The 26,858-nt window shown below is 45.4% G+C and overlaps 1 protein-coding gene and 1 long non-coding RNA gene across 2 annotated transcripts; both read right to left on the bottom strand.

Annotated features, from left to right (window-relative positions):
* Positions 1 to 26,458, bottom strand: LOC126530274 (uncharacterized). The gene is made up of 4 exons (XM_050177588.2): positions 26,047 to 26,458; positions 2,329 to 2,654; positions 838 to 989; positions 1 to 304 (listed from the first exon to the last, which is right to left on the bottom strand). The coding sequence occupies exons 1-4, from the start codon at positions 26,350 to 26,352 to the stop codon at positions 165 to 167; spliced, it is 924 nt and encodes a 307-aa protein (XP_050033545.1). The 5' UTR covers positions 26,353 to 26,458; the 3' UTR covers positions 1 to 164.
* On the bottom strand, positions 8,162 to 16,210 carry LOC140218469 (uncharacterized). The gene is made up of 3 exons (XR_011894735.1): positions 15,686 to 16,210; positions 14,415 to 14,551; positions 8,162 to 10,003 (listed from the first exon to the last, which is right to left on the bottom strand). It is a non-coding gene; the product is annotated as an uncharacterized lncRNA (long non-coding RNA).
* Positions 26,459 to 26,858: the final 400 nt, after the last annotated feature.

Genomic DNA, 26,858 nt, shown 5'->3' on the forward strand with positions numbered 1-26,858 from the left:
CTTATGACTGCTACTCGCGCAACAAAAGTGTTGGTGCAAAGTCTGGTGAGTTTTTTTTCTTCTTTTATTCGTCGCATCTCCCACAACCTCGCAGCTGATCCCGCGGTCACCAAGAAGGGCTCGCGTCATCGTCCCCGTGGGGGCACAGTGGGGGTCGTGGCGTTCTAGCAGCCCAGTTCCTGGTCGGTGACCCAGTTGAGGTGGTGGCCCCTCAGTGACTCCGGCGTGAGGCAGTGGTTAGGGCGCCAGTTCTTGATGTGGCCGCGCATGAAACGCAGCTTGCAGTCGCAGTGCAGGGGATTGCCTGCGAGAATCACAATGCGCCACGCCTGGTCAGAGCACCGACGCGCATGGTAGAGCGGTCACTTGCAGAGGGCGAATTGAATTTGATGGAACGTCTTTACCATGTGACTATATTCCGGCGAACTATAGAAAAAGCTGGATCGGAGAATGGATCGAAACAACACAACGCGAATTTTGCCTCTGTCATAGTTCACCATACACAAAGCGGACGTCTCGTAAAACGTACATGTGTCGTAACTACTGTATGTACGCGTTGCTGTAGCATTACTTAGCACTTATGTTCTTTGTAAAATCTTCATTGTTATTTGCAGTGCAAGACTCCTGACTCACTTCGTTCTCGGAAACCGACGTTAGTCAGTCATTAAATGACCAAACTTTCGTCTTCTGGCGCTCAGCGGATGCTTTAACTAGACTGAGCGCTTTGAGGGGCGGCAGCAGTACGGGGATTGTATTACGAAAATAGGATACCCTGTGGTCTAGCCCCTCGGTATGCATGCTTGCGAGACGACATTTGCAATATAGCTGTGTGGTTACCTGCGATGATGAGGTCGTAGAGCGGCTGCTTGAAGATTGGCGCGACGCTTTCCTCATCGAACGTCCGGATCAGGTTGTCGCCAAGGTCCATGGCGATCAGCTTGGGCATGTCTTGCAAGAGGTCCTTCGGGACGCTGGTCAAGCTGTTGTTGCTATTGGACACCACATTCGGAATGTTCATTAAATCTGGGAGACAAGTCCACACAAGATGTTTAAAGGCGTACATTAAAAAGAAACACTCGATCAGTTTGAGCTGATAATGTATTCTTTCGAACTTCTATATTCTTCAAATTCACGGCCATAGGTTGATTAATGAAGGAAAAAAATGAAGGTAGAAGCTCACCGTTCTTAAAATTTCGCGCCGAATCGGCAACGTCGGTGCGTCAGTGTGACGTCAACGGTCGCAACGCATTTTTTTCGTGTTTGAGCCGTTGCGGGTCGTTTTAATTTCTTAAAGTTTGCGAATTTCAGTCTTTGACTCGTTTGGAAGATAATGCAGTCTCCCTTTAACTAGACTGTAGCAAATGCCGTCAAAATCTTTGACGTTGCGGTAAGCAGGTGCGGGAGCTTCAAGGAGGCGCTGCCACACGTCTTTCATCTTTGTCTTTCCTTGCTCACCAAGCTTCTCACCGCGGTAAGAGTGCCGTTATTGGTTTGGCTAATTACTGATACTTATTAAATTAACGTTCTATTTAGTGCCCCATTAAGTTTGCTTCTTGCGGCTCTTCACAAACCGCAGCAATATTCTTGGCACTATCAACAGCACGAAGTCGCCATTTATGCTCTATCCGCCACACCGAAGAAATTTGTAAAACGTTTCTCTACTGGCATTTCTTATTCTCCGAATCGATTAACATGCTTGAGTTGTTATTCCAGTCATATCGCCTTCACCCTTAAAAAAAGGTCGGAGTAGTTACTACCTCGTGCCACGCCATTTGCTACCTTAGTATATCTGCAGCTGGCAACGATAGAGCTAGTAACAGTACTCACTAAACAAGGTAGTCACTGTTTATGCTGTGTCTTAGTTACCAATTTTGAATACAGTTAGCACCACCGGATTCAAAATTCTCATATATAATACATATCTCAGACCCACTGTGGAATACGCCTCAGCTGGTCCGACATATAAAGCAGTGGTGAGAAATTTTGTATCAGATGGTGCTAACTTGCGTTTGGAATTGGTAGCTGAGACCCATTATTAAGAGCGACTACCTCGTTTACTCAGTTATGTTACTAACTCTATCGTTACCAATTGCCGTTATACGAAGGTAGCAAATGGTGTGACACCAGATAGTAACTACTACGACGGCCGCCGAGTCCTTAGGGCCGAATTACCCTTTAATAAAGTAAATTAAGCCTCTGTTTGACATTGGCAGAAAATAAGTTTCTGTAGAACAACACTTACAGAGCCCCTGACGGCGGGTACAGCAAAAGCCCACATTCGACCTCTTCCTTCGCAGTGAAAGACACTTCGCTTTCCCGCATACTCACTGGAACATGAGGCGCCAGAGTTTCGGCGCCGGCCTGGGCAGCATGGACCTCTTGAGCGAGCTCATGGAGGTGTCCACGACCGCGATCACCTCAAGGTTGGTCAGCGGGGCCAGCCAGTCGTCGTCCACGTATTCCAGATGCGACGAGGTGACCCCTATGACGCGCAAGCTCTGGGGCAGTAGGTGGAAGTCCTTGGTCAGATTCACGGAACTCATGTCCGATATTGCGAGCACGCGAAGCTTGTGCAGTTCCTTCAGCACGGCCCATGACTCCGGCAGCGTGCTGTCGTCACTGAAGGTGATCTCGGTGAGCGTGTCCTCGAAGCCCTGCGTGTAATGAAGAAAGATACAATAAAAATTCGGACATAAACAATCTCAGCGGCACAAAGTCCTGCCACTGCCGAAACGCGTCATGTACGAGACAGGTGTTGCTGTCAGGCTCTTCCCTCTCCCTTCTCCCTTGACGCGGTGCGCCATCTAGCGGTGCCACCGCAAAGTTCGAGAGTGTCCCAAGTTGGCGTCAAAGAGATTACAGACAGATATATTGCAGATTGAGTGGCGTTCCTCAAAAATGTTAATGCCATGAATAAATCTTCAGAAGTATACGCATTCATGTGCGCGATTTGTTTCCCCTATTTCTGTCCTGTACCTCCAAGAAAACACAACGAACATTGAGCTGCAGATCAATGAGACCCCCTGCTTTCCCAATATGGCTCCAGTTCCCTCCAGACGTCGCAATCTTGCTGCACATGACCACTATACTAAATACACAATTATGTCTGACGGGATGTTCGACACACTTCGTATTTCGTCAGCACTAGTGAAGTCATAGTTTTATTCTTCATCGTAATGCTTGCGGCCAAAAATTTCATACTTATATTTATTGCAGAGGACGATGACTCCTTCCGGATTTCTCCAGTTAATCATGTCTGGCTTCAGCGGACTCTATCGCATGCCTGCAAATGACTAAGATTGATACTCCACACTGTTACTTTTGCTAGGACTGCCCTAAATTTGCCATGGAGCATGAAAACTTACAAGATAGACAAAATCTAGAGCGGCACCATACAGAAGCGTAACCAACATTGCATTCCGGCCAGATCGAAAAACTGAATATTATGCATAGATGTATTTCGACAGGCACAGTCCTGCTCTGACTCGCATATTCGTCGTTCTTGTGTATACGAGCCTCGATGAGCTTTGGCGCGCACGCCGTCCTCGCAAGCTTTTACCCTTGCTCAGTGCTTAGCGTATGGCACAAATGAAAAGCGGCGCCCGAGCTGAGTAATTGTAGTAAGTACAAGGGGTCCGTACAGAAACTAACGATCGACTATTTTAATGTGTCAGCATAGGACGCTCATGCGAACGAAAACCCGGCGGCGTCCGGCGGTTAAATCGTGGCGTGGGAGAGGGAGAGAGAGAGGAGGAGGAGCGGAGGGAAGTGCGCGACATCACAAATCTAGAGGAGGAACGACGAAGGTGAGAGAGGGTGTCGAAAGGAGGAATAAGGTAGCATGACGTCACACCTTAGGGACCAATAGAAATACAGGTGGCGCGTGACGCCCCGCTTCGGCGCTCACAGCCAGCAGACCACCAGAGAAGAGGAAATCGCTCTGTGGCGCGTTGCGGTGAACTTGGCAGATTGAATGTGTTAGGTTCAGACATATCTTGTGAAGGCCCGTGTCTTTGACGGCAGTTCAGAATGGATGGCAGCGTCGTCAACGAGCGGTATAGAAAGTCGTGCTGAGGAACGTCGCTGAAAGAAGGCCGAGGCGATGCGACGGCGACGACGGTCCGAATCAGAGGAAGGCCTTAAAGCTCGTCTGGCGGCAGAAGCTGAAGCGAAACGCCGAAAGCGTGCTGCACAGTCAGAGGAGGAACGCGAAGGGTTAATGCTCACGCATTTCCGTTGGATCAATCAATTCGTCGCCCATTATGTTATTATGTATGTAAATCTGAAAGCGCACAATAATGTGAGTATTTGGTGGTGTACAGTGCTCTATCTTTAAGTAGTCGTGGACTGACATTTGCTGTCACCACTTTACATTATCTATCTACCAATACACTAAACAAAATGGCATCCCACGATGCCTCGCTCCGTCAGCAGGTGGCGATTCATAAGGTCTGGTGAAACAACACTTTTCAGCAGCAGAAATTCCCAAGAGGCTTCAGCGTGCTCGTGGTGTCACGTGGATGAGCTCGAGCAGCGCGCTAAAATGGGCCAGACCTTCAAAGCGTGTGCAGACCAGCATAGAAGAACAACCTCGGAATGGTCGGCCTGGGAAAGCCGCGATGGAAGTCAATGAGGAGACCGTCGATGCACTCATTCAAGAAGATACGCGAGTGACAGTAAGCGAGCAACAAGAATCCTTGAAGTAGGGTGCAGGAGCTGATTCAATGCCTAGATTACCAAAGATAAATCCATCTCAATACGTCGAAACACTGCAGAAGCTCTGCAGCGCACTGCGCGATAAGTGACCTGCAAGAAGACTCATAGAGCGTGAAGTGACAACGAGCGACATCACATTTGTCGCCAACAGTGGAGAGAATTCTTGCGCATTTGCTGTTCAGCCCCGATAGGGTTACTTGGGACTTCCACCGGTTTGGATATCTGAAGGATCAAGTTCGACGCCAATGATCCAGAACAGCAGAGACGATCCATGCAGCAGTGTATTACTGCCACGAGAATGCTGGAACGGCGTTGTAACGGAGGGTTATTTGCCAGCTTCCCAATCGGTGAGGAAATATGGGCTCAGAGAAATCGAGACCAAGCGGAAGAACGACAAAAAGAGTGAAAGATAAATTTACGAAGTTTCGCTTTCAGCAATGCAGCGTATTAGTTTGCGAAAGGTTATCGCTCATTGCTTTTGTAGTATCACCCTCGTGCGAGCAAGCTACACTCTAAAAAATTTAACACCCTTAAGGGTGTAAATGACTTGTCCCATGGGTGACACCCTTTTTGGGTGTATTGCTACACCCCAAGCAAAGGGATGCAAATTAACACCCCACAAAGGAAGGGGTGTTAATATGACGTCACCCTGCCTATGGGTGTAAAACAAACGACACCCTTTCTATATGGGGTGTAACACAGACACCACCCTTTCAATATGGGTGTAGCATGGACAACCCCCTTCCGAAAGGGTGTTATCCCTGCAAGTATTTTAGCGTTCACTACAGCCATGTAGTTAATGGGCAGACTAGCTGTTGTGAATGCTGCCTAGCCTTAGCTATGGTACTACCTTGTTCAGTATGAGCCAGAATCTGTGAGGCGTCGTCATATTGCGCTTCTGGTCCGTCATGTGGTAGCATAACGTGCGACCCTTTCAGGCAAAAAATTTAAGTTTCATGATCGCAGAAATGCACACATCCTATGCTTTTCGTAATCTTCCTCTGCAGTGATAGTACACTGCCGGCAGGATGCAGAGCGCAATAACAACGCGCGCTGCACAAAGGACACAGGATCTCCCGCACCTTGGTGCACCAGTACTTATCACTCCGTGGAAACAGCGCACAGCCAAAAGCATAGTTGCATGCATTTCAGAAATAATTAAAAACCTCCACTTGGTCAAAAATTTTCGCACCACCTCGACCAGGAGGGAAAGACACCACAGCTCGTTGTCGTAGCTCGTATTGAATGCAATAGAGCGCAAGCAATGCATGGATTGGCGACGGTAACAAGTGCAGTACTACAGAAGCATACGTTTGCCTGTGAAGCAGTTTTTTGCCGTTTTAAGCACACATTTTATACCTCTATTCATCAAAGTTGTCATTTATCTCCACGGGATGCTTCTACTAGTACTTTCACATATATGACTTAAAGGTAGCACTGAAAGCCAAAGAACAAAGTGCAACAAAGCGCTTCCACTTCGAATATTGTTTCAGCATTTACAAACAAAACAGCATGTGTAGCTGTGCATGCTGTTCAATATATAAGCATGCACTATTTCCTGAAATATATGTATGCTCCATTTACTGCCAGTGACCTGCTTATACCTAACAATTTAGTTTATTTTTTACCATGTGCTTGCATTGAATATCCCACAGGCATAGTAAGTTAAGCTATCAGAATAACAATCAGCTAGTCTAAAGCTTACCTAATTGAACAAAATCATTGTAAAATTTCTGACGAAATGTCATAAGAAAAGTATTATTTAATTAAAGAGAAATACTTACATAATAATGTTTGCACGTTTTAAAAGTAAAAAGGAAGATAAGGAGTAAAACCATACCAATACAAAGACATAAGCACCGAATAATGGCACAGGCTTGTTCAAATAAATTTCAAGCAGAAAAGTTTTTTTTAAATAATCTCACTACGAACTATCAGATGTTTTCATTCGAAAAGCACTGCATCTTATTATAAAGTACAAAAATAACCGGTCACATAAGTAAGAACAAGTCTGAGTGTGTCTATGTTAACACAAGGATAGAAAGTTGGGCGAGTTGGTACAGTAACATGATCTTAGATTGTAGCGCGAAGTGACACGTACACACACTAGAAGCAGACCAGGATGAGCGCTAACTCTCAACTAAATTTTTATTGAAACGAAGAACATATATATATAGGTGACTGCAAAAAACCGCAGCGTAAGAACATGACAAGGTATGAAGACATCAGTTAAACATATCAGGAAGTAAGGAAGTAAAAAAGGAAACAACAAAAAGACTACTTCAGATTAACACACGTGTTCTGAAGATACTGAAATTTGCATCCTAACAGAGACAAAGAGGCATGGCTAACGCAAGTCTCTCCCAATCTTTTAATGTGGAATGCCTCTCTATCTATTTGTTGTGAAAAACTTTGTTTGATATTGTGTGGACATTAGTAATGGCAAACTTAAGAGCTGAGTAAGCTAGTCATGTCCACACAATATGAAACAGTTTTTCACAACAAATAGGCTCGAAAAGGCTAGTTATCCTGTGCATTTATTATCACTAACCTGCAAAAAGCTTTTAAAGTGGGTAAAAGGCCAGGCTAAGAAACAAGAAAAACAGAAAAAGAAGGTTTGTTGTGGTGCCCTATATACATAGATTATCAGATGGTGTATGGAACGTGGCCAATACATATGATGTGGATAAAGTTTTCTCGGCCCCGCAAGTTGTCTATCATGTGCCTATGATAAATAGGAAACTTGAACAGGGTGGCAAAACAGAAAAGATAATTGCGGCGTTAGACATGTGTCCCTTTTTGTGCCTTGTAACACTGGTATAGTTTATCAGTATCCTCTCAAGTGAGGGAAGACTTACATTGTACAGAGCGGCAGGTGCATTAATATTAGACTAAAAGAAAACAAACATTCACTTTACAACCCTAATGCTTCACATCTAGCATCACATCGTTTCAATTGCGGTTGTAAACCTTTGTTTGAAGACACAAAAATTCTTTCGAGACAAATGTCAAACCACACGGGAAATAATCAAGGCATTCCACATTAAAAGATTAGGAGAGACTTGCATTAGCCATGCATCTTTGTCTGTTAGAATGCGAATTTCAGTATCTTCAGAACACGTGTGTTAATCTGAAGTAGTGTCTTTTTGTTGTTTCCTATTTTGACTTCCCTGCTTCCTGATATGTTTAACTGATTTCTTCATACCTTGTCATGTTCTTATGCTGCGGTTTTCTGCAATCACTTTATATATATATATATATATATATATATATATATATATATATATATATATATATATATATATATATATATATATATAATGTTCTTCGTTTCAAGAAATATTTAGTTGAGAGTTAGCGCTCGTCCTGTCTGCTTGTAGTCTGTGTCCGTGTCACTTCGCACAACAATCCAAGAGCACGTGTGAACAAAACATGGCTAGTAATAACTAGTGAGCACTGCACAAAAGTTGAACATGAAAACTAGTAATAGTAAAGACATATACTTGCATAGACAATATATAGTACTATAGACAATATTTTGCAGCTGAACTGCAAAATACTGCAAATATCACAAAAGCAGCATAAAAACTGGGCAGGACAGAGCACTGACTGTTAGTTATAGTTGCAATATGCACACCAAATCTAGACATAAGGCAAAACTAAACTGCCGGAAATGGTCATCTCTCCAAGAGACCACTGAGGAACGAAAGGTACTTTTTATAATTCCATCTCATAGATTACTGATCTAATTAAACTTGACACATGACCCCTTGTGTGTAACAAATGCCCTGTTCTCATTACATATGCATGATTACCAGCCTTGGTGAAAGAATGACTTGCACTAATGTTTGAACCCTGGTAAAAATGCTGCTTGTTCTCAACTTTCTGTTCCGACAGAACACTTGTGGGCAGTTGTGAACGTAGTTGCCTATAGGGCTCAAACACCATGTTTTGGCTGCACAGGTACTGTCTACCGAACACCTGGTTCAAGATAGCTTGCATCTCGGAATGTGCAGCCACACTGGTGGCACAGCATTATTTTTTCAACTTGCCAGTTGATAAAGCCTCAGCAGCTGCAATCACCTGCGATGGCTCGTAAACGTGCCATAAGGTCAGGCAGCAAACACAGATACCACGTAGCAAAACTTTCAGAGTGCATTGTGTGAGTCGAGGTGTGTAATTTGTGCTTTAGTTTGGCAGCACTGCCACATTCACAACTATTCATTGCAGCTCCTACATTTCAACATCAACAAAATTAGGACAGTTCCTTCAGTATGGTGGCAGATGCTCAGCTGCAGGCTTTCTAGAACCATGCATTATCTTCAGACAGTGCCAGTACAGACCGTAGCACATCTTTCAAGCACTCCAGACAAGTACACCGATTACGCTGTACACAGAGCATCTGGTATCCATTTACCTATAGAGGCAAGGTAGCCCCTAGAACAAGTTTTGTGACAGGCATGCTGGGCACTTTGTCCCCTGAAATGCAAGTGCCATTTGGTACTTCAGTGCCTCTAGTGTCCTTTACATCTAAATGAATATTGAATACATAGTAGTAACATGAAGACGACAAACAAAAGCCATCAGCCATCAACTGTGTGGCAAATCTGGGTGCAAGCTATTCTCTTATCAAGTATACCTGTAGGCATTGTGACCAATGTGCTCCCAAGATGTATGAGGCATTATCATTGCAGAGTTGTAAGGACATGACAATGCTAGGATGATTATGTTCTTCAGGTTTTTTTCCCCACTTTCCATCTTTTGAAACGTGTATACTATAGTCATGAAAACAAAAATGCTACAACTTGCGTGTGATAAGTTTTGCAACTTTTTTCCTAGCAGCTCATTGACACGAGCCACGATGACAAATTCAAATGCTGTTACCTCATCAGACATACAAATTTCTTAAACACTAACAAAACCAGATAGGCATTAGAGTGAGCATCACTTAAATACATTACACTGGTTTAAAGTTATTGCACCACCTTGTGCCAGGTAAAAATGTTATAAACATCAAAAATGTTAAGATTCTAAGGGCAACCGTGAAAACTAAATAAAAAAATCATTAAGCTTTCTTAAACGGGTACAGGAGCTTTACAACTGGCCGTCTTGGTGATGGACACGCAGATAGATGAGCAGCCATTCCACTGAGACGAGAATGTTGAGGACTTCGCATGGAAGTCTGCGAGACACTGCAGAGTAGTTCTTGGTCCACATGAAGGAGATTGCTTGCATACGCGTCTGGGCCACCATACTGAATGCATGGTGTTACCGGAACCTTTTCCCCCTGCATTCTGGTAAAAAAGAGGTGAGGCATGCAGACAGGACACGAGAGTAGAGAAGTGAACACGAACGCGAAAAACATGAAAAATTTCATTAAATTGTTTTAATAGATAAAATTTTTATACTATGTGTCATTCATTATGAGGGTTCATAACCGCAACATATTTCATATATAAGCAGGTAGAATTATCAGCTTGGTCAGTTTGTACAAGCTCGTTTGAGGCAAGAAATCGAGTTTCACAAACACAACCTCAACATTCTTGATTGAAAAAGGAACACCTCAGATGACATGCAGTCCTCTGAGTGGGAATTGCACAGTTCAAGAAAAACAAATTAAAACTCACACACCAATCCCGAAAAAGGAATAAGCACCTGCTACTGCAAAAAGCTAATTGATAGGTTTTAGTAGCACAAGGTCATCTTTGGCCAAAGAGCACCAAGTCTATATTGCAAAAGATAAACTTAGCGAATCTTTACAAAGCAGATATATAAAGATGACTAATGCCTCTCTGCGCTACAGTTGCTTTGCTCTAGCGTGAAGTCATTTTAATGCATGCACACGTACATACACACGATACACCCAAGTGTAACAGCTGCAGAATTAAAATTGGGCAGCAACGAAGTCGCAACCTTTAACCCTTGATCCCAAGCTGTACTAGTGACTGCAGGTAGTACCAATATCGCCAATGACGAGTCGCACTCTTTCTGCCCGATGTTATGCTGCTGTTATTGTCAAAGATGAGTTACAGTCGGCATTGAGGGAAAGCTGCCCTCAAGAGCAGCTCTTATTTTTGTGTTATTTCTAACCAGAGACCAATGAAGTAATTATTTTTAGAATGAGAATGACACCGAAAAATTGAGTATGTAAAAAATTTGGAAAATTTTGTACATTTTTCCGGAATTAACTAGGGGGTTAACGGTTGAAGCGGCAATCCAGAAACTAGAACAAGTTTTGACATGTTTACTACCAGTGAATGCTAGAAAATATGTTGGCATTCTGTAGTTTTGTCCAACAATGCAAAATGGATTCTTAATAACTGAGGAAATAAATGCAAAAGTATCATGAAGTATATTTCGTGAATGTAATGCAGAATCACTCAACTTCTGTTACTATATAATCGCTGCGCTGAAATTTACGACAATAAGATTTATATAGCGTATAATATACGAAGCCACAAGAACGTCTGAATTCACAAGCACGAATATCAGACAAATCCATGTGCTTCCCATCATTCCCATGGTGGTACGACTGGAGCTCCAGAGTTCCCTCTAGTAATTACTGTAAGAAACTCTATGGCAGAAATAACCGAAGTGCCTGGCATTTTGTTCTGGAGTAACAAACACAAGTTTTGCTGTCCCATAAGAATTACTGGTCATTAATTCCAAGTTTTAGTGCAGTCACATGTCTAGTAGGCAATTGTGGTATTTTGCATAAACATTGCAAAGCCAACTGTGATGAATGTTCACTCTGGTAAATTGTTTATGATCGAGTAGCATAGACTACTGAAGCAATCTCTGGAAGGCAAGTGAAGTAATTTTCTTATTAGCAGCCTTTAAACAGCATTCGAGCATATGACACATGCACCTCAGATATGCAGATATTTCCTTGACTCAGCAAGAAGCGATGCTTCATGTTCCACGAGGCTACTTCAACCAAAGCAGTATTGGTGCTCTCTAAAAACAATACCAATGCAGATGATCCAAATATTTTTCAGGGGCAACAGTTATACCTGAAATCATGCTAGATTAGTTTTTTTAAACACACGATCAGACCATGTTAGAAGTGCTTCTTAAAATCCTCCTATCTATTAGACTAGTCATATATCTGAACACAAAGGCTACTAATTAGGTCCCATGCTATATCATCATCTTAACAAAAACTTGACTTAGTAATACATATGCTGTGATAAGATTTGAGACCACATTCAGATGCTGAACAAAGTGAACTCATTATTTTTAAAATGAAGCTCCTGTTCTTCCAAATGAGAAGAAAGGATACTGAGGGTCAAACTTTTTCTGAATCACAGCTGGAAGATGCCAGGGAAGGCACGTGGAAACTTATTTGTAATTTTCTATTTAAATGTAGAAATGATAAAGGGAAATGAAAATGGTAAAAACAGGCATGGGGGGAGAACGAACCTACAGCATTTGCATTAGGCATGCGATGCACTAACCACTGTGCCACCGAGGCAGCATTCAACCGTCCACAATGGCCCCTCAGATTGTTGACGCTCGAACACGGCCGTAGTACCACAGTGGTTAGTATATCACATGCGTAATGTGAAGGTTATGGGTCCGTTCCTCACCCACAGGTGGATATCTTTTATTCCACTTTCATTTACTTAGAATTTATCACTTCTATACTTCATATAAAAAACTTAAGACATGTTCCTGTATGCTTTCCTTGGCCTCATTATCTGCTGGCTTCTTCCAGTTCTGTTACTTCCAACACTTATACATATTCTAATTTGGTAAGTAAACAGCTTTTGCATGATGCTGGAATGCAATATAAAACATTATTGCAGGGCCGTGTTATGTAGAATGCCTTACATTGCCCAGGCAAGGTGTAATAATGTCAATCTGAAAAAAATTCCCACTCTACGCAGAAATGCTGTGTACTGCTGTGTGCAACAGGGTTTAACGAAAACAACTTGTTCAGAAATAAAGCCACCAAACAACGAGGAAATATGAAAACTAGATGAAAATTTGTGCAGTTGCATGTTAAAAATTTAGCACAGCAGCAGATGAAGACATAATGAAGGAAGCGCGAGGATGGTTTATTTTGGACACATGAGGGAATATACTTGAAAGATGCATATGAGCTTACACGTGGAGAAATATTGTTTATGTAGCAGCTAAACTACGAACAGGCCTAGAACCCACTGATACAAGGTGTCGAGCATGTAAATCTTATCATGCCCTTAAGTCAAAGAAACATGGCCGTTTTGCATGATTCGCTACACATGGCTGGCTCACACAACTTAGCCACTGCTATATATGCCTTGTAATTACCAGGTGGTCTGTCTGACATGTGCAAGCTTTAAATATGTAAAAGTGCCACGTAGCTGGACAGCACCAAGGTAATGTCGTTTGCCATTGTTTTGAGGAAGTGAAACCAATTCTTGCATTTTTCCTAATTAGGTAATTAGTTATTAACGATTAGTTAACTGCTCAAATATTATATTCAAAGCAAGAGTGTCAGTGCAAAAATTGTAGAGCATCCTGAAAAATTACCAATCCAGCTTTCTACTGCTCAATAGGTGCAACAAGTTTTTTTTTCAAGCTTGAAAGAAGCCAGTGAATACATGCGAAAAGTGCCATGCAACTAACCACTCGTGCACCTGAACACCATTTGGCTCCTCCTTTCATGCTTGAAAAAAACTTTTTGAAAATAATATTTTAGAAATTGATTATTATTGACTATGTTTTAGGCAAAATGCATGAAATAGTGTGACTGCCACCTCCATTTTCAGCGACATGAATTGACTCCATTTTCATGTCCAAATCCAGCTATACATGGTGCGTGTTTTGAGCTGGTTCTGTAATTTAGGCTGGTTTTGACTAATTGAAGCTTCGCACCCTAATAACAGAGTCAGCCTAAAAAGAAATTGGTACATAAGTGGTCGCTGTAAGTACTCCATACTCCTTTAACTTAGTGCAAAGTGCTTGTGAGCCAAGAAGTTGGTAGTTCTAAGCAGTATTTCTCATTTTGACCTGGTGTTATAGCCCACTTACTATGATGCCATGCTGCTCAGTCATGCTGGTCCTAACTTCAATGTAGGCCGTGGCAGCTGCCCTCCAATGGGGGTAAAATGCAATAACGCTTATGCACTTAGATTCGGGTGTACATTAAAGAAGGCCAGGTTCCCAAAACTTCAGGTTGTGACTTTGGAATGTAAAAGCCCATAATTTAATTTTAAAATCTAAAGGTGCTGTATTAGGAGCAGGGGCATCGTTTTGAGCTTTTACTGCACTGCCACGGCACCAAGAAGCTCCGAGTAAGTAAAAACAATTTCTTAGACAACGTACATATCTTGCAAACATTTACAAACACTTCTCTGCATGCACCTCTGTTGCTGTTATATTTAGATCCGTATGCCAAGGCGGGTTATGATGTTAGAACATGTTTCAAACTTTTTTTTACCGCTTTAATGTTATTGGTTATTTTGCATCTCATTGTGTGTCGAACGCACATTTCAGTGCATCAATTTCTTCAGAAAGTGCACTCCTCTTTATTTATTTGTGCATGCAGAAAGGGTTCAGAAGAACTGCTTTCTGAAGATCTGTATAACAAGCAAAAAACAATTCTATGTAGGCTGCACAAAGAGAAAGGATGGGTTTGTAAATATGTTATTTAGTTCTTAAAAAAAGAGGAAGCTGTCAGTATTCTGTTCCAAAGTAAAAATTGCTCCTACCTGGCTCTGTTTCATTTTCCGATGTTGATGGTCCATTCGGGGGCACTCAACTGATAGGCTGCACTTTGGCCATGTCGGGTGTGTTGTCACCAGACCCAAGGTCGATCGACATCCTCACCAAAAGTCGAGTCCAAACGCTATAAAAGAAACATCTCATCATTTTGCTATCAGTTTTGTCATCTTGCGTGTTTCACACACGGCCGTAAGTGAAATATTTCGTCACTTGGATACTGAAAAAAATTCAAGCATTTTCTGGCAGCCAAGCTGAATACACATAAATGGAGAACATTAAAGAGCAAATGCAGTTGTCACATTACATTGATCAAGTACATCAGAAAAGGAAATAAATCAGTGATACTGTGTCTGTTGGCTTTGAATGCAAGAAACGTAAAAACAGGAACTTGCAGCCACGCCACTTTGAATTTCCCGCGTTTGCTACACCTCACAAGTTTGGCATCGTCCGGTACTCGGGGATAGTAATCGCTTAAAATCAAGATGAACGAGCGTCGGCATAAATTAACAGGATACTTAACCGGGCAATATTGGCGCATAAAACAACTCACGTAGCGAAGCTACTGTCAATTACCCGATGACGCATCTGCGGGCGGTGCGGTTTGGGCGACTTCAAAGAGGAATGAGAGTTTCACTTGTTTCACGCCTACTAAGCTAAGACAGAATTTGAGTTTCTTACTAAACTATACTGGACATTTACGCTCCGAATAAAACGCTGGAAATTTTGTTACGTCACATTGCATACGTATGAAAGTGAGGAAATTGCTTTTATTGTATTCTGCCCAGACGGCATGCAGCAGCTACCACTCTCATACAACAAAAGCATGAAAGTGGTACTCGCGGCACGGAAAACAAACATATACAGCGCCAACGTTACGCCCCTTAGAGTTGGAACTAAGCACGATCAAGCCAGTTAGTTTTCTAGCTTTCATAACGCCATGAACACGACCAAACATCGCGCGAAACAACTGTCTGCTCTCGAAAATTATTACCGCTTCCATTTATATACCTATCGCTGCCACAAGCAAAAGTCAATGGGCTAGCTGTCCACAAGCCGCAGATTAGACAGACAGCAACATATTACGGTAACGCAAAACAATTTCAACGCTGACTTAGCAGCCGCGGTGTGCTCTAAGTGCCACAGTTCTCGTTTGCCGCTCGAAATTCACACCATGATGACGGGCACTGCATCTTTCACATGAAATACTGCACGCTTTGCTCCGGAGCTCAATAGGAGGGCGAAACGCATTTGCACGTACCTGAAATCCGCATGCCGGAAACCCGTCGACGCTTCCGAGAACGGGGCACACAGCCATACACCCGTACGGCGGCTTGACTTGGACGTGAGGCACTTCTATCAAATATTTCACATGCGACATGTTTCACACCGATTGCGCGAACACGAGAAAATGCCGCAGGTCGCAATGCGACGCCGTGCACCCGTGCAGCTACCGATGAGCTGCGTGCGCGGACTTGCAGAAAAACAAAACTATGACAATACGGCCGGCGCGAAAGGATGGCGGCTCTCGTTGCGGAGACGAAGCGGACAATGAAGCGCGAATGAATGTTGCCAACTGTTGGTTCCGCGTTATGCCGGCGGTGGTGGCTTTAGTGGCGTGTGTTGCGGCTGTCTAATTTTTTATTTCTTTTCCCCAAACAGTATAGCGAAGATCAGTTCTTTGTTTGCATTTTTACTGTGTCGTTTGGTATTATCTTTTTGTCCTTTAATGCTATTAAGCAGCCAATTATGGCCCCCCCAGGTTCGCGCGCGCCAGCTTTGCGCGCAAATCTCGGAGGCCATAAGACAACGCGTTAGAAATTGCCGTTCTTGTCGTTAACGTTTCATCATCGTTTCTTCAACTGAGGTAGAGGCGTAGTGTCCCTTTTCCCGGGGTGGGGAGGGGGCGATCAAAACGGAGTTGGTTGTTATCGCGACATCCGCGAACCCTGCGATTTTTTTTATAACGTAAGCATTTCTATAATTACCCACAAATAAAAACCATCCGTCCGTCAGTCCGTACCGCACGATACCTTTCAATATAGAACCCGCAGCAGCGAGTGAATTCACCTTCGTGCTAGCTCTCGCTTCAACGCGACTGAAGCGGCGAGAACACAGCGCTCACGAAGCTCTCAGCTTATGCCGCACTATGCTCTTTTCGCAGATCACTTTCAAGATAGGTGTACGCGCGTCTGTTTTCAAAGCGAAGTAAACGGTGAGAACAGAGCGCGTGAAGTTTTCAGCAGTGGGCACACTCTGTCCAAATTGCAGTTCGCTTTCGAGATACGGTTCGCGCGGCCGTGCCACAAGCAGCCGCCGCCGCCGGAGAACGGTTGATAATGGTTCGACGCGGCTGAGAAGTGCTAAAGAGCGATAACGGCTCAAAACGAACGTAACGTCACAGCGCACCTGGCCCCGCCACCTGCAGTACTTTGCTTGCGCCATTCACTTGGCGCCGCCGACCACAGCAGCTCGTGTCGCCGCAGCGCTGTCGCTTATAGTCGTCGGATCAAGTCTCATAACATTGATAACGACATGGACTGCGTGTGGATGAGGAAGAGTCACAATGCTTACGCATACTTAGACAAATCCGAGAGGAGTTCCTGTGTAATTTTTTTTTACCGGAAATGTCCAGTCAGCGGTGACCCAGAGTTGACAATGCATGTAAGAGGGGTGCCAAGCTTTCTTTTTTTATGAGAGTCTTGCCCAGCTCCCAAAGATCTGCTCAAGCTAAGACTTGCTGATGGCTGTATGTGTTTTTTTTTATTGTCGCATGGGGGCCCTCGAACCGCCACGAATCCTACAGTGTAATCACATTAGAGCAGTATTCACGTCCAAAGGGAAATGCAGCCGGTTATTGGGCTGCCTAAGGCTTGCGGCCCGGTGGCAGCGGCCCAACCCTCCCCCGTTTCCGTTGACAAGTTAGGGGGAGGGGTCTGGAGCAATCTTACACCCCCCTCCCCACAGTGGTGTAGCCCGAAAATTTTTTTCGTGTGAGGGGGGGTGGGGTCCCAATTGACCGTGGAGGGGGAAGGAGCGGGGCCATTGCCATAGTAGCAAAAAATTTACTGTTAGTGAGCGTTACAAGTGCCCGGCGTGCCCCACTTGGCTACACCGCTACTAGCCCCCCCCCCCCCCCCCCCCCCGCAATCGACGCAAATCGAGCTATCAGAACGTGCATGACACGCATGCATGTCATAACATGAATGACATGCCGCGAAGCTGGCATGGATGTCGTCGCATCATCATCATCATCAGCTTATTTTGACGTCAATCGCAGGACGAAAGCTTCTCCAGCGATCTCCAATACCCCTGTCTTGTGCCAACTGGTTCCATGTGTCTTCAAGTTTCCCAATTCCATCACGTCCACATTATTCTCTGCCGTCCTCGACTGTGCTTCCCTTCCCTTAGCACCCATTCTGCAACTCCAATAGACCAGCAGTTCTCTCCCTTACGCATTGCAATGTCTGCCAAGCATGACTTCTTCCTCTTAATGTCAACCAGAATATCAGCTATCCCCGTTCGCTCTCTAATCCACATCGCTGTCCTCCAGTCTATTATCGTCATGCCTAATAACTTTCATTCCATCGCTCGTTGCGCGGTCCTCAACGTCTTCTCAAGCTTCTTTGGTAACTTCCAAGTTTCGGCCCCATACGTTAGTAACGGTAGAAAGCAATGATTAGCAGTAAGCTCCCTGGTCATGATTTAGTAATGCCTGCCGTAAGCTCTCCAGCTAATTTTTTTATTTTTGTTAATTTCCTTGATCAGAGGCCCCTGCGAGTAATTAACCTCAATAAACGTATTTCTGCGCAGGTTCTAGAGGCTGACTGCCGACCATGACATTCGTTCTCTCGCCAGGCTGCGGAACATTACTTTTCTCTTCTGCATACTAACTCTCAGACTCTTACACTTTCTTCGCCAAGGTCCTCAAACGTTTGTTGCAAATAGTCTGCAGCTTTGCTGAGTATGCCAATGTCATCTACAAACCGTAAGTTGGTGAGCAATTTACCGTTAGCCCTCACTCCTAACAATTCCCAGTCTAACTGGTTGCACACCTTTAAGTATTCAGTGATAGCATTGTAAATATTTTGCCATTGATCATATCAAGCCTTTTGCAGATATCTGGCTATGCAAAGTCTGCGCGTTAGTGCCATCCGTTCGATATCAACATTAGTGGGAAACTTCATTTTTGACCGCTGTTCGGAGCCAGCGCGCTGCTGCCTAGATGCCCTGATCTAATCATTCCAGCTACCTGATTCAAGCGCAGGTAGCGCGCGTTTCATGTAAAGCCAATATCAACGCCTTAACTGGCAATGTTCATTTATCATATACTGTAAGCTTGTTCACTTACTCCCTTATAATTAGGGTGTCTATTAGAAAGACTGGGGTGTTCCAAGGGTGCTTTCTTGTTGAACACCCTTTTCCATTAAAAAAGGGTGTTTCAAGGGTGTTTACAAGGGTGAAAAGATGAATACACCCGTATTACACCCATAAGGGTGTGAAAATTTTTAGAGTGTAGCCGGGTCCATCTGCAGCTTGTAGCAAGCATCCTTATCATCGCAACCACGTACTGCGACGTTGAGCTGGTCCTGACCCCCGGGTTTATCTATGACGATAGCCACTGCGATAGTGGAGGTAACGTTAGCCATGCCAGCGCAGACAAACAGCAGAGAATGCTGTGGGGTTCTAGCGTTACGTCGGTGCTTCAAAAATATACGCAACATTACCCGACGATCAGAGCGTGGTGGAGCTGTTGAAAAATTGACGAGTGTCAGAATATCAGTAACGATAACTGACTGCATGTTCCCGGGAAGGGAAAGCGCTCACCAGTTGTGCGCTAATAATCCTTCCGTGAAGCCGATGTCAGTCGCGAAGCTTCCATTCAGTTGGCGCCGCGCTGAGGACGATCGGAGGCGAAGTCAACCCTTCTTGCGGTTCTCTTATTTCTGGCTGACCAGCGCGGCGCACATGGGTTACGCTGCGGTGCCCGGAGTTGGTCAAATGCTCTATCGCAAATAGCTCAAACGCAGTGGTAGGAGCATGACAGCGCTGACCAGGCGAGACTTGTCTCTTTAATTTAATTTTGCTAGCCTAATTATTGCGTATGGCACTCACAATCCTGCGGCTCCTGGCTAAATATGTTTATAGAAACCACGTGATGTTGCCTCGCTGCACAGAACACCACTGTACTCCTGGAAACCACTGCGAGGACTCCAATGACACCGGGATATTTCCTAAAGGTTCCTGAGAAATGAGGCACCCCCCTAATAATAATAATAAAAAAAAATGGAACGCGCATGCCGCAGCAGACATGCCCTGTCACGTATATACAACATCATAACCCCAGAGATAGAGTGGCCCTAGTGTTGCAAAACACGCGCGGTTAGCAAAATAAATAAATGAATAAATAAATAAATAAACATCTTCGAGTAACGGCACTTGCGCAATGGATCGCGGTGAAAATCTGCGCTTTCAGAGTCTGCATGTGGCGTATACCATATGCAGTTGCGCAAGCGCAGAAGTTAATCGTGGCGAATGGGACTGCTTCTGCCCGCCGTAGTTGCTTAGTGGCTATGGTGTTGCGCTGCTAAGCACGAGGTCACGGGATCAAATCACGGCCACAGCTGCCGCATTTCGATGGGGGCGAAATGCGAAAATACCCGTGTGCTTAGATTTAGGTGCACGTTGAAGAAACCCAGGTGGTTCAAATTTCCACAGTCCCCCACTACGGCGTGCCTCATAATCAGAAAGTGGTTTTGGCACGTAAAATTCCATAATTTAATTTTAAACTTCTTTTTTGGGGGGTGGGGTGGGGGTGGCGGCTGCTTCTGAGCAATTTGGTACATTAAGTTAAGAAAAAATTAGATTGTGGGGTTTTACGTGGCCGAAACAACGATATGATTATGAGGCACGCCGTAGTGGTGGTCTTTGGATTAATTTTAACGACCTCGATTTTTTTAACATGCAATGCACGGTACACGGGCGTTCTCGCATTTCGTCCCCGTCGAAATGAGGCCGCCTCAGCCGGGATTCGGATCTCGCACCCAAGTCGGGTCGGTGAAGGACAGGTAGCCTAGCCACTAGACCACGCTGGAACACTGTGGTTCATCTTTACTAAGTTTAAGCAGCAGGCTATAACACCAGGAGGAACACCAGCCCAATTGATTGCACGGTTAGTTGATAGACAACATTGTATAGAGCTCGTCTTCCTGGTGATATTAAAGTTGCATTTTGCTTCATAAAGGTGTGTTGGAAGACCAGTTGGTTCGGTGTGATTACGCCATTTATACAGCGCGTATGAACAACGTGCTTCGTGTGATCATCAGAATGAACAATGATTCATGTTTCGCCCGATGTTCGTATACACTTGTTATATACGTAATCATGCCTGCCGTTCGACCTTAGTTAATCACTGCTCCATCACGTGTCCCTAATAGCACTTTTTTATTGCGATAGAGACTTGCCCTTAAGGCATAATTATTGGTGCGTGTATGTGTATTATATGTGTGCTGTGAGGTCTGTGTTGAGCATGAATTAAAGCAGTCTTTTGTGGAATCTGTTGTCATGTATCCAGCGGTCATAGCTGGTTGTCACACTGTAGCGGAGGCCGGCTTGCAGTAGGAGACGCGAGCGTTCCGATTTTAAACCAGTGCATGTCCATATTAAGTGGTATGTATCTGCTTCCATCACAGCCGGTGTAAGGGCTACCCCGGCCCGAAGCCTCCCAAGCACAACTTCCTCCGCCCTAGTAAGGTGAAGGGGGAGGGAGCAGACACACGGTGGGATAAGAGCGCGTGTGTCCTGCCGGAGAAAATTTTGACGGGCTCGGAGCGAGTTAAGGCTGGTTAAGGGGTTGAGGTGGGAGGGGAACAGGCGGAAAATCAGGATTAGGAGGGCAGTGTGCCTGCTGGTCAGCAGCAATGTTGTGGGGGTTCGCTGAATGGCCTTGAATCCAGTGTACCTTGACGCAAGTAGCTGTTTTACTATTCATAGTGTGTATTGTCTCGCAGATTTCCATCGCCTTATCAACCTTCTTGAGTTCCTGAATAGCCGCTAAAGAATCAGTGAAGATATCTAGTTGCTTGGTGGTAGGCAGCTTAGATGTCGCATCTTGCACAGCGTCGTGGATGGCTTGAAGTTCCATTACTAGAACGCTGGCTTCCGTAGATAAATAGCGCTGGTGGCCGCTGATGAAATTATGCGTAGTACTCAGGAACGATGTCCTTCCGCCGTCTGGGAGAATGGCAGCATCCGTATAGACTTTGGAGGTGTTAGCGCATGATGCATCGACGATATTGTGTTCGTCAATAATACCTGTTGTATCGCTGCGTCGTAACTTCGTTGGCTTATTAGTTGTGATGCTGGTGAATTCCCAGGGAGCCTTTGGATAGGACTGATTGTCAATCCGAGAGCCGCGTTGAAAATGAGCATGCAACGCAGCGACAGCCGGAATAAGCTGCTTTTTTATTTCACGTGCTTTTTCACATTGCAAAATTAGCTCTGCAATTGTGTTGAGCTGGGCGTGTTCCTGTAAGGTTGGTATCGGAGTGATGCGGGGCAGTGCTGTGATTGTGCGCATAGCATCGCGATTAATCGTCTCCAACTGTGCCAGCTGTGCCAAAGTCAGCCGTTGAAATTGTGCCTGATATAAAATTCGTAGCTGCAAGACTGCACGCACCAACCGTGGAGTTACGTCAGTACGAGCTCCAGCTGCTTTTGCTGCAATGCGACGAATAAGGTGAAGTGTTTTTGTCGAACTCTGTCTGGTTTTACGGAGCCAGTGTGTACCACCGCCGGAGTGGTGAATATCGAGACCCAGTATGCGGACCTCAGAAGCCTCAGGGATTGTCACTGCGCCGAGTCTATATGTAAAGGGGTGCTGCGTGATTCTTGTGCGTCCTTTCTTGTTGGCCACCACAACATAGCTTGATTTTTGGGCGGAAATGTCCAACCCTGCTTTCCGAGCGTAGTTGTTCAGAACATCAAGGGCTTCTTGAAGTTGTTGAGTTTGTCTAGATATATCTTCATGCACGGACCACAAAGTGACGTCATCTGCATAGATTAAGAACCTCTAGTCTGGAATCCGATGTAGTTGCCAGGCTGGCGGTATTAGAGCAACGTTGAAGAGAACAGGAGCCAAAACCGAACCTTGTGGGACTGCTCTGTTCGATGTGAAGTATCTTTCTTGCCTTCGACCTACTCTAATCGCAAATGTGCAATTCTGAAGGAATGAGCAGATGAATCTTATCACCCGCGGTGGAAGTCCCAGGTCGATGAGGTTGGCTATAATAATTGCATGGTCTATATTGTCATAAGCTTTCGTTATGTCTGTTGCCACTACCGCGCGCAGCGTGACTGTGTGGTGAAACCTGTAAAACATCGTCTGATAAGATAGAAAGTCCGTCTTCAGTTTCCAAGTAAGAACGGAATCCAATTTGAGCAGGATGATATTTATCGTGGCGTTCAAGCCACCAGGAAACACGTGTGGCCAGCATCTTTTCAGTGAGCTTGCAGACAGTTGAGGTTAGTGAAATTGGGCGTAAAGACTGCAGACTATTTGGAGATTTTCCTGGTTTCGGAATCGCGACAACAATTGAATGCTTCCAATCAGGTGGAACGCTTCCAGTCTCCCATACTTTATTAATAGCCTGAAGAAGTGCGTCGAGAGCTGCTCCTTTCATGTTCTTGAAAACCTCATAAGGAATACCATCGGGACCAGGTGTTGTTCGTTGCTTCGAAGTTTCAATCGCCGCTATTAGTTCGGCCATGCTGAAAGGGCTGGATATTTCGGATATGGAGGTTGTGGCAGACTCATCAATATCGGGGCAGTTTATAGGTGACGCTTGATCGTATTTCGGGAAAAACGCTCTAGCAGCGTGTTCTGCAAATTGATGTGGCGAACTCTGCATCGCTAACCTAACGCTCGCTGCAGGGTCAGGTTGCTTATGACCGCGGTCCATTGACCGGAACGTACGCCAAAGTGCTCTGTTTCCAATGCCCGATCCAAGATCCTCGCACCACTCATACCATCGTCGTCGAGAAAGTTGCTTTTCGTGCCGACGCGCCTTCGCCGCTATATGGTTAGCACGTGCACGGCTACCTGGTGCATCGGGATTCCTCGACGCATACACTTCTGCCTGACGTCGCTTTGCCCAAAGTTTGCCTACGCTTTTTCGTATTCATGTTTGCAGTGATCAAGGTGGTACAGTCGGCGCCTAAAGATAACGAACCGTGGGATCTGAGAAAGCGCTGAATCCTTCTGCAGTTTTGGCAGTTTTGGCATTGTGTTGCAGCGGGCAACACAATGTTGCCCGCTTTTAGTGGCAAAGGTCGAAAACTTTTGAGCAAATGAGCGTTTCCTTAGATTCTACGTAAATTTAACTGTTGGAGCTGGCTGTAAAGGCAGACTCACTGTTAATTAAAGAGATCATTCAAGTAGCCAGCTCCCACCTTGCGGGTGCTGCAGTTGTATAGTCTGCGGAACTGTTGTAGATGCAATATGCAGGTGGTGACAATGATTATATGATGATGCTGAACGACTATATATAACGGCATCTTCTTTGAAGCGAGGCAGAGACAAATTGCCACCTTTGACCTGTCTTGGCTAATAAATTTTTTCTACATATATTGGAGTGTAGTATTTTGCTTCATATCTACTTCATGTTCTCTGTGTTTGATAAAATGGGTATCACTGTGTTTCAAGGTTACTTAGGTCTCGAACCGCCCCACTCCCTTATTTCCGGCTTTTCTTTACCGTGTATTTTTGGCCTGTGAAATCGGCAAGACTAAGTCGGAGGCCATCGAGCTGGGAGAGAGAAGCGAGTGCCGGAGGTTGAGCACTTGGAGGTGGAGGGAAGGAGCGTGCGGCGGAGGGGGAAAAGGAAGGAGGCGGAGCGTCTCGGAGGAGGCGGGTAGGCGGAGGCGCGCTGGGTTCACTTCCTCTAGCCGCCGCTATGGGCTGTGTGCGCACTATGGATGTATCGGGTTCGTCTGGCGATCGAGAGGCCGAGCGCCGTGTGAGAAGGACGGAGAAGCAGCGCAAGCGGGTGCAGGCCGAGCGCGAGTCGACCGATTCCGAAGTCGTCGGCAAGTGCCGGGCACGAGCTGGACAAGATAGGCAAAAGGCGTGGGCCAGGTATGCCCAAAAGACTCCCGAAGAACGTGCTAGGCGGCTTGCGACAATGCGGGTGTGTCAGGCAAGACGGCATAGCTTACAAACACCGTAACAGCCTCAATACTATTGCACGTAACCCACGTTAACGAAGTGAAACGTCACCAATACTGTCCATCACTACTCTGCTTTAATGCTACTGTCAGCTTTGAGCCCCGGCGTTTCCAGAAGGTCGGCGTTCCCTACGGTCCTGGCTGAGCGAATATCTTGGCATTCCATTACAATGTGCCGAGTCGTTTCGAGATTTTTGCAGCAGTGGACACATATTCCATACTGCGGGGAGTAGTTGCTCCTATAGTATGTTGTTTTATTCAGGTCGCCATCTTGGGCGACAAGTAGCAAGGCACTGCTCCCCTGTGTGTTATCGTACAATTTTTCTCACTAGATTTTCGGCTTGCCATCTTCGTGGAGTGTTTTGTTTCAATTCTTTGCATCCAATTGACGGTCTGTTACACAAAGAAGAGCCAACACAATTTTCAGCATGTCGTCTGCCGTGAAGCTGAATGTCTGCAGACTTGACTCAGACGGAAATTGCTGGTGCGGGGCAAACGTGTTACCTTTAACGACAGAACTACATTTACATGTAAGATACACATGCATTAATTCACACGATCGCAGTCCTGGTTCTGCTTGGCCTACTGCACCACAGTGCCTCGTTTTTTTTTATGGCGCTCTTATGTGGAGTTCTACGAAGTGGACACTGTGAGCTCGCGCTCCAAGAAATTTGGGGCAGCACGTTATATCAGTCTGCTACATGCCAGAAAAAAAAAGAAGCACATTTTCAATTTGGGTTAAGGTTGGGCAAATCTCCTTTTGCGTTTTCAAGTGAAAGTTATAAGCGACATAAATCTATTCGAAATGTGTGTAAGTTTTGGGGCAACTTACGAGAAAATTGATTAGTAAAATTGGGATTAGCTGCAGAAGAAAAGTGTTAAAAATCTTCTGGCTTCTGCTCTGGAGCAATGCGGTGCTTATTAATTCAAAGTACAAATGTTCGCATCCATAAGAATGTCTAGACACTCACCTTTAAGCAGTAAGATGATGGGGACGAATCAAGTTTAAATTTTTCGCTACTTGTGGCAAAATAAGCACGGCAATAACTCCGGTAGAAGACACAAAGACTGCGTGAGGTTAGCAGCTATCGCTGTAAAATTCGTGTGTCTAATATTTCAGAGTGCACCAGGTACAGTCAGAATTATGACGCAGTTTTCAACTATACGGCTTCTCTCATCGCAGGTGCAGTTTTAACTCACTATCATTTAGGATCAGTTGTTTTCTACAGATTTAAAAGTAAAGGTGTTAGTCATGAAACAAGCCAACACACTTAAGGGTGCAAATAAAAAAAAAATATGCATTGTCTTTCTTGCCAGCGGGCTATATCCGTGGGCAAAAGCGGAAGTGTTCCAGGGCAGGTCTGTTTGGAAAAAGAAAAACGCAAGAGCGGTCTCTACCTCGAAAGGGTGCTGCTCGGCGAGCGTGAAGGTGCCCACGGTGACGTTGCTGAGCTCGAGCACCGAGACGTCCAGGTGCGCGAACGCGCTCGACGGCAGGTGCTCGAGCCGGCTGTCCTTGAGTGTCAGGTGGATCGGGGCTCCAGCGCGCAGCAGCTGGATCTCTTCTTCCAGCTCCGACGCGTTGCTGAATCCCAGGCACGTGTAGTCGTGGTCCGTGAAGTGCCGGGGGTAGCGGCAGGAGGGCAGCGACGCGCAGCCGCAGATCGCCGCCAGCAAGATGGCGAGCGCTGTCGGGGACCGCATTCTTATTTTCCCCGTCGCTGTGGGACCTCGTGCGGGTTATGCGGCGAGCGATGCGTGAACAGCCCAACGGCAGCCCCAGAAACCCGCCGTAGAGAACGGCCTGATCTCCTGGGCGTTGCGCTTTTAAAGCGGGTTTAACCCCACCGGACTTTGCAACCCGTGCGAGCGCGTTAAGATAAACAGTGCTCGTTTTCAAGTGTTTTCGAGGCATCGACGCTGTTTAAGCGGAGAAGCGGGGCCCTCGGCTCCAGCTCTTCCGAGTCGAGAGGAAAGTTTTCGCTCTGTCATGGGCTTTCTTTTTCTGGACGTGTCGTTATGCGTGATTTACGTTATAGAGTCGACCCGTCCCGCAACCGGCACCGCGACCGCGCAATGTCTCAGTGCCTGTAGGGCGTTGCGTCGCCGAGCCGCGGGGTCACGGGCTCGGTCTCCGGCAGCGGACATCACTTGTCATCGGCGGGCACGATGCTAAAGAATGCTCGTGTGCCCAAATTTCGGTGCATGTT

Source organism: Dermacentor andersoni, chromosome 5 (genome assembly GCF_023375885.2).
Source record: "Dermacentor andersoni chromosome 5, qqDerAnde1_hic_scaffold, whole genome shotgun sequence".
NCBI lineage: Eukaryota > Metazoa > Arthropoda > Arachnida > Ixodida > Ixodidae > Dermacentor > Dermacentor andersoni.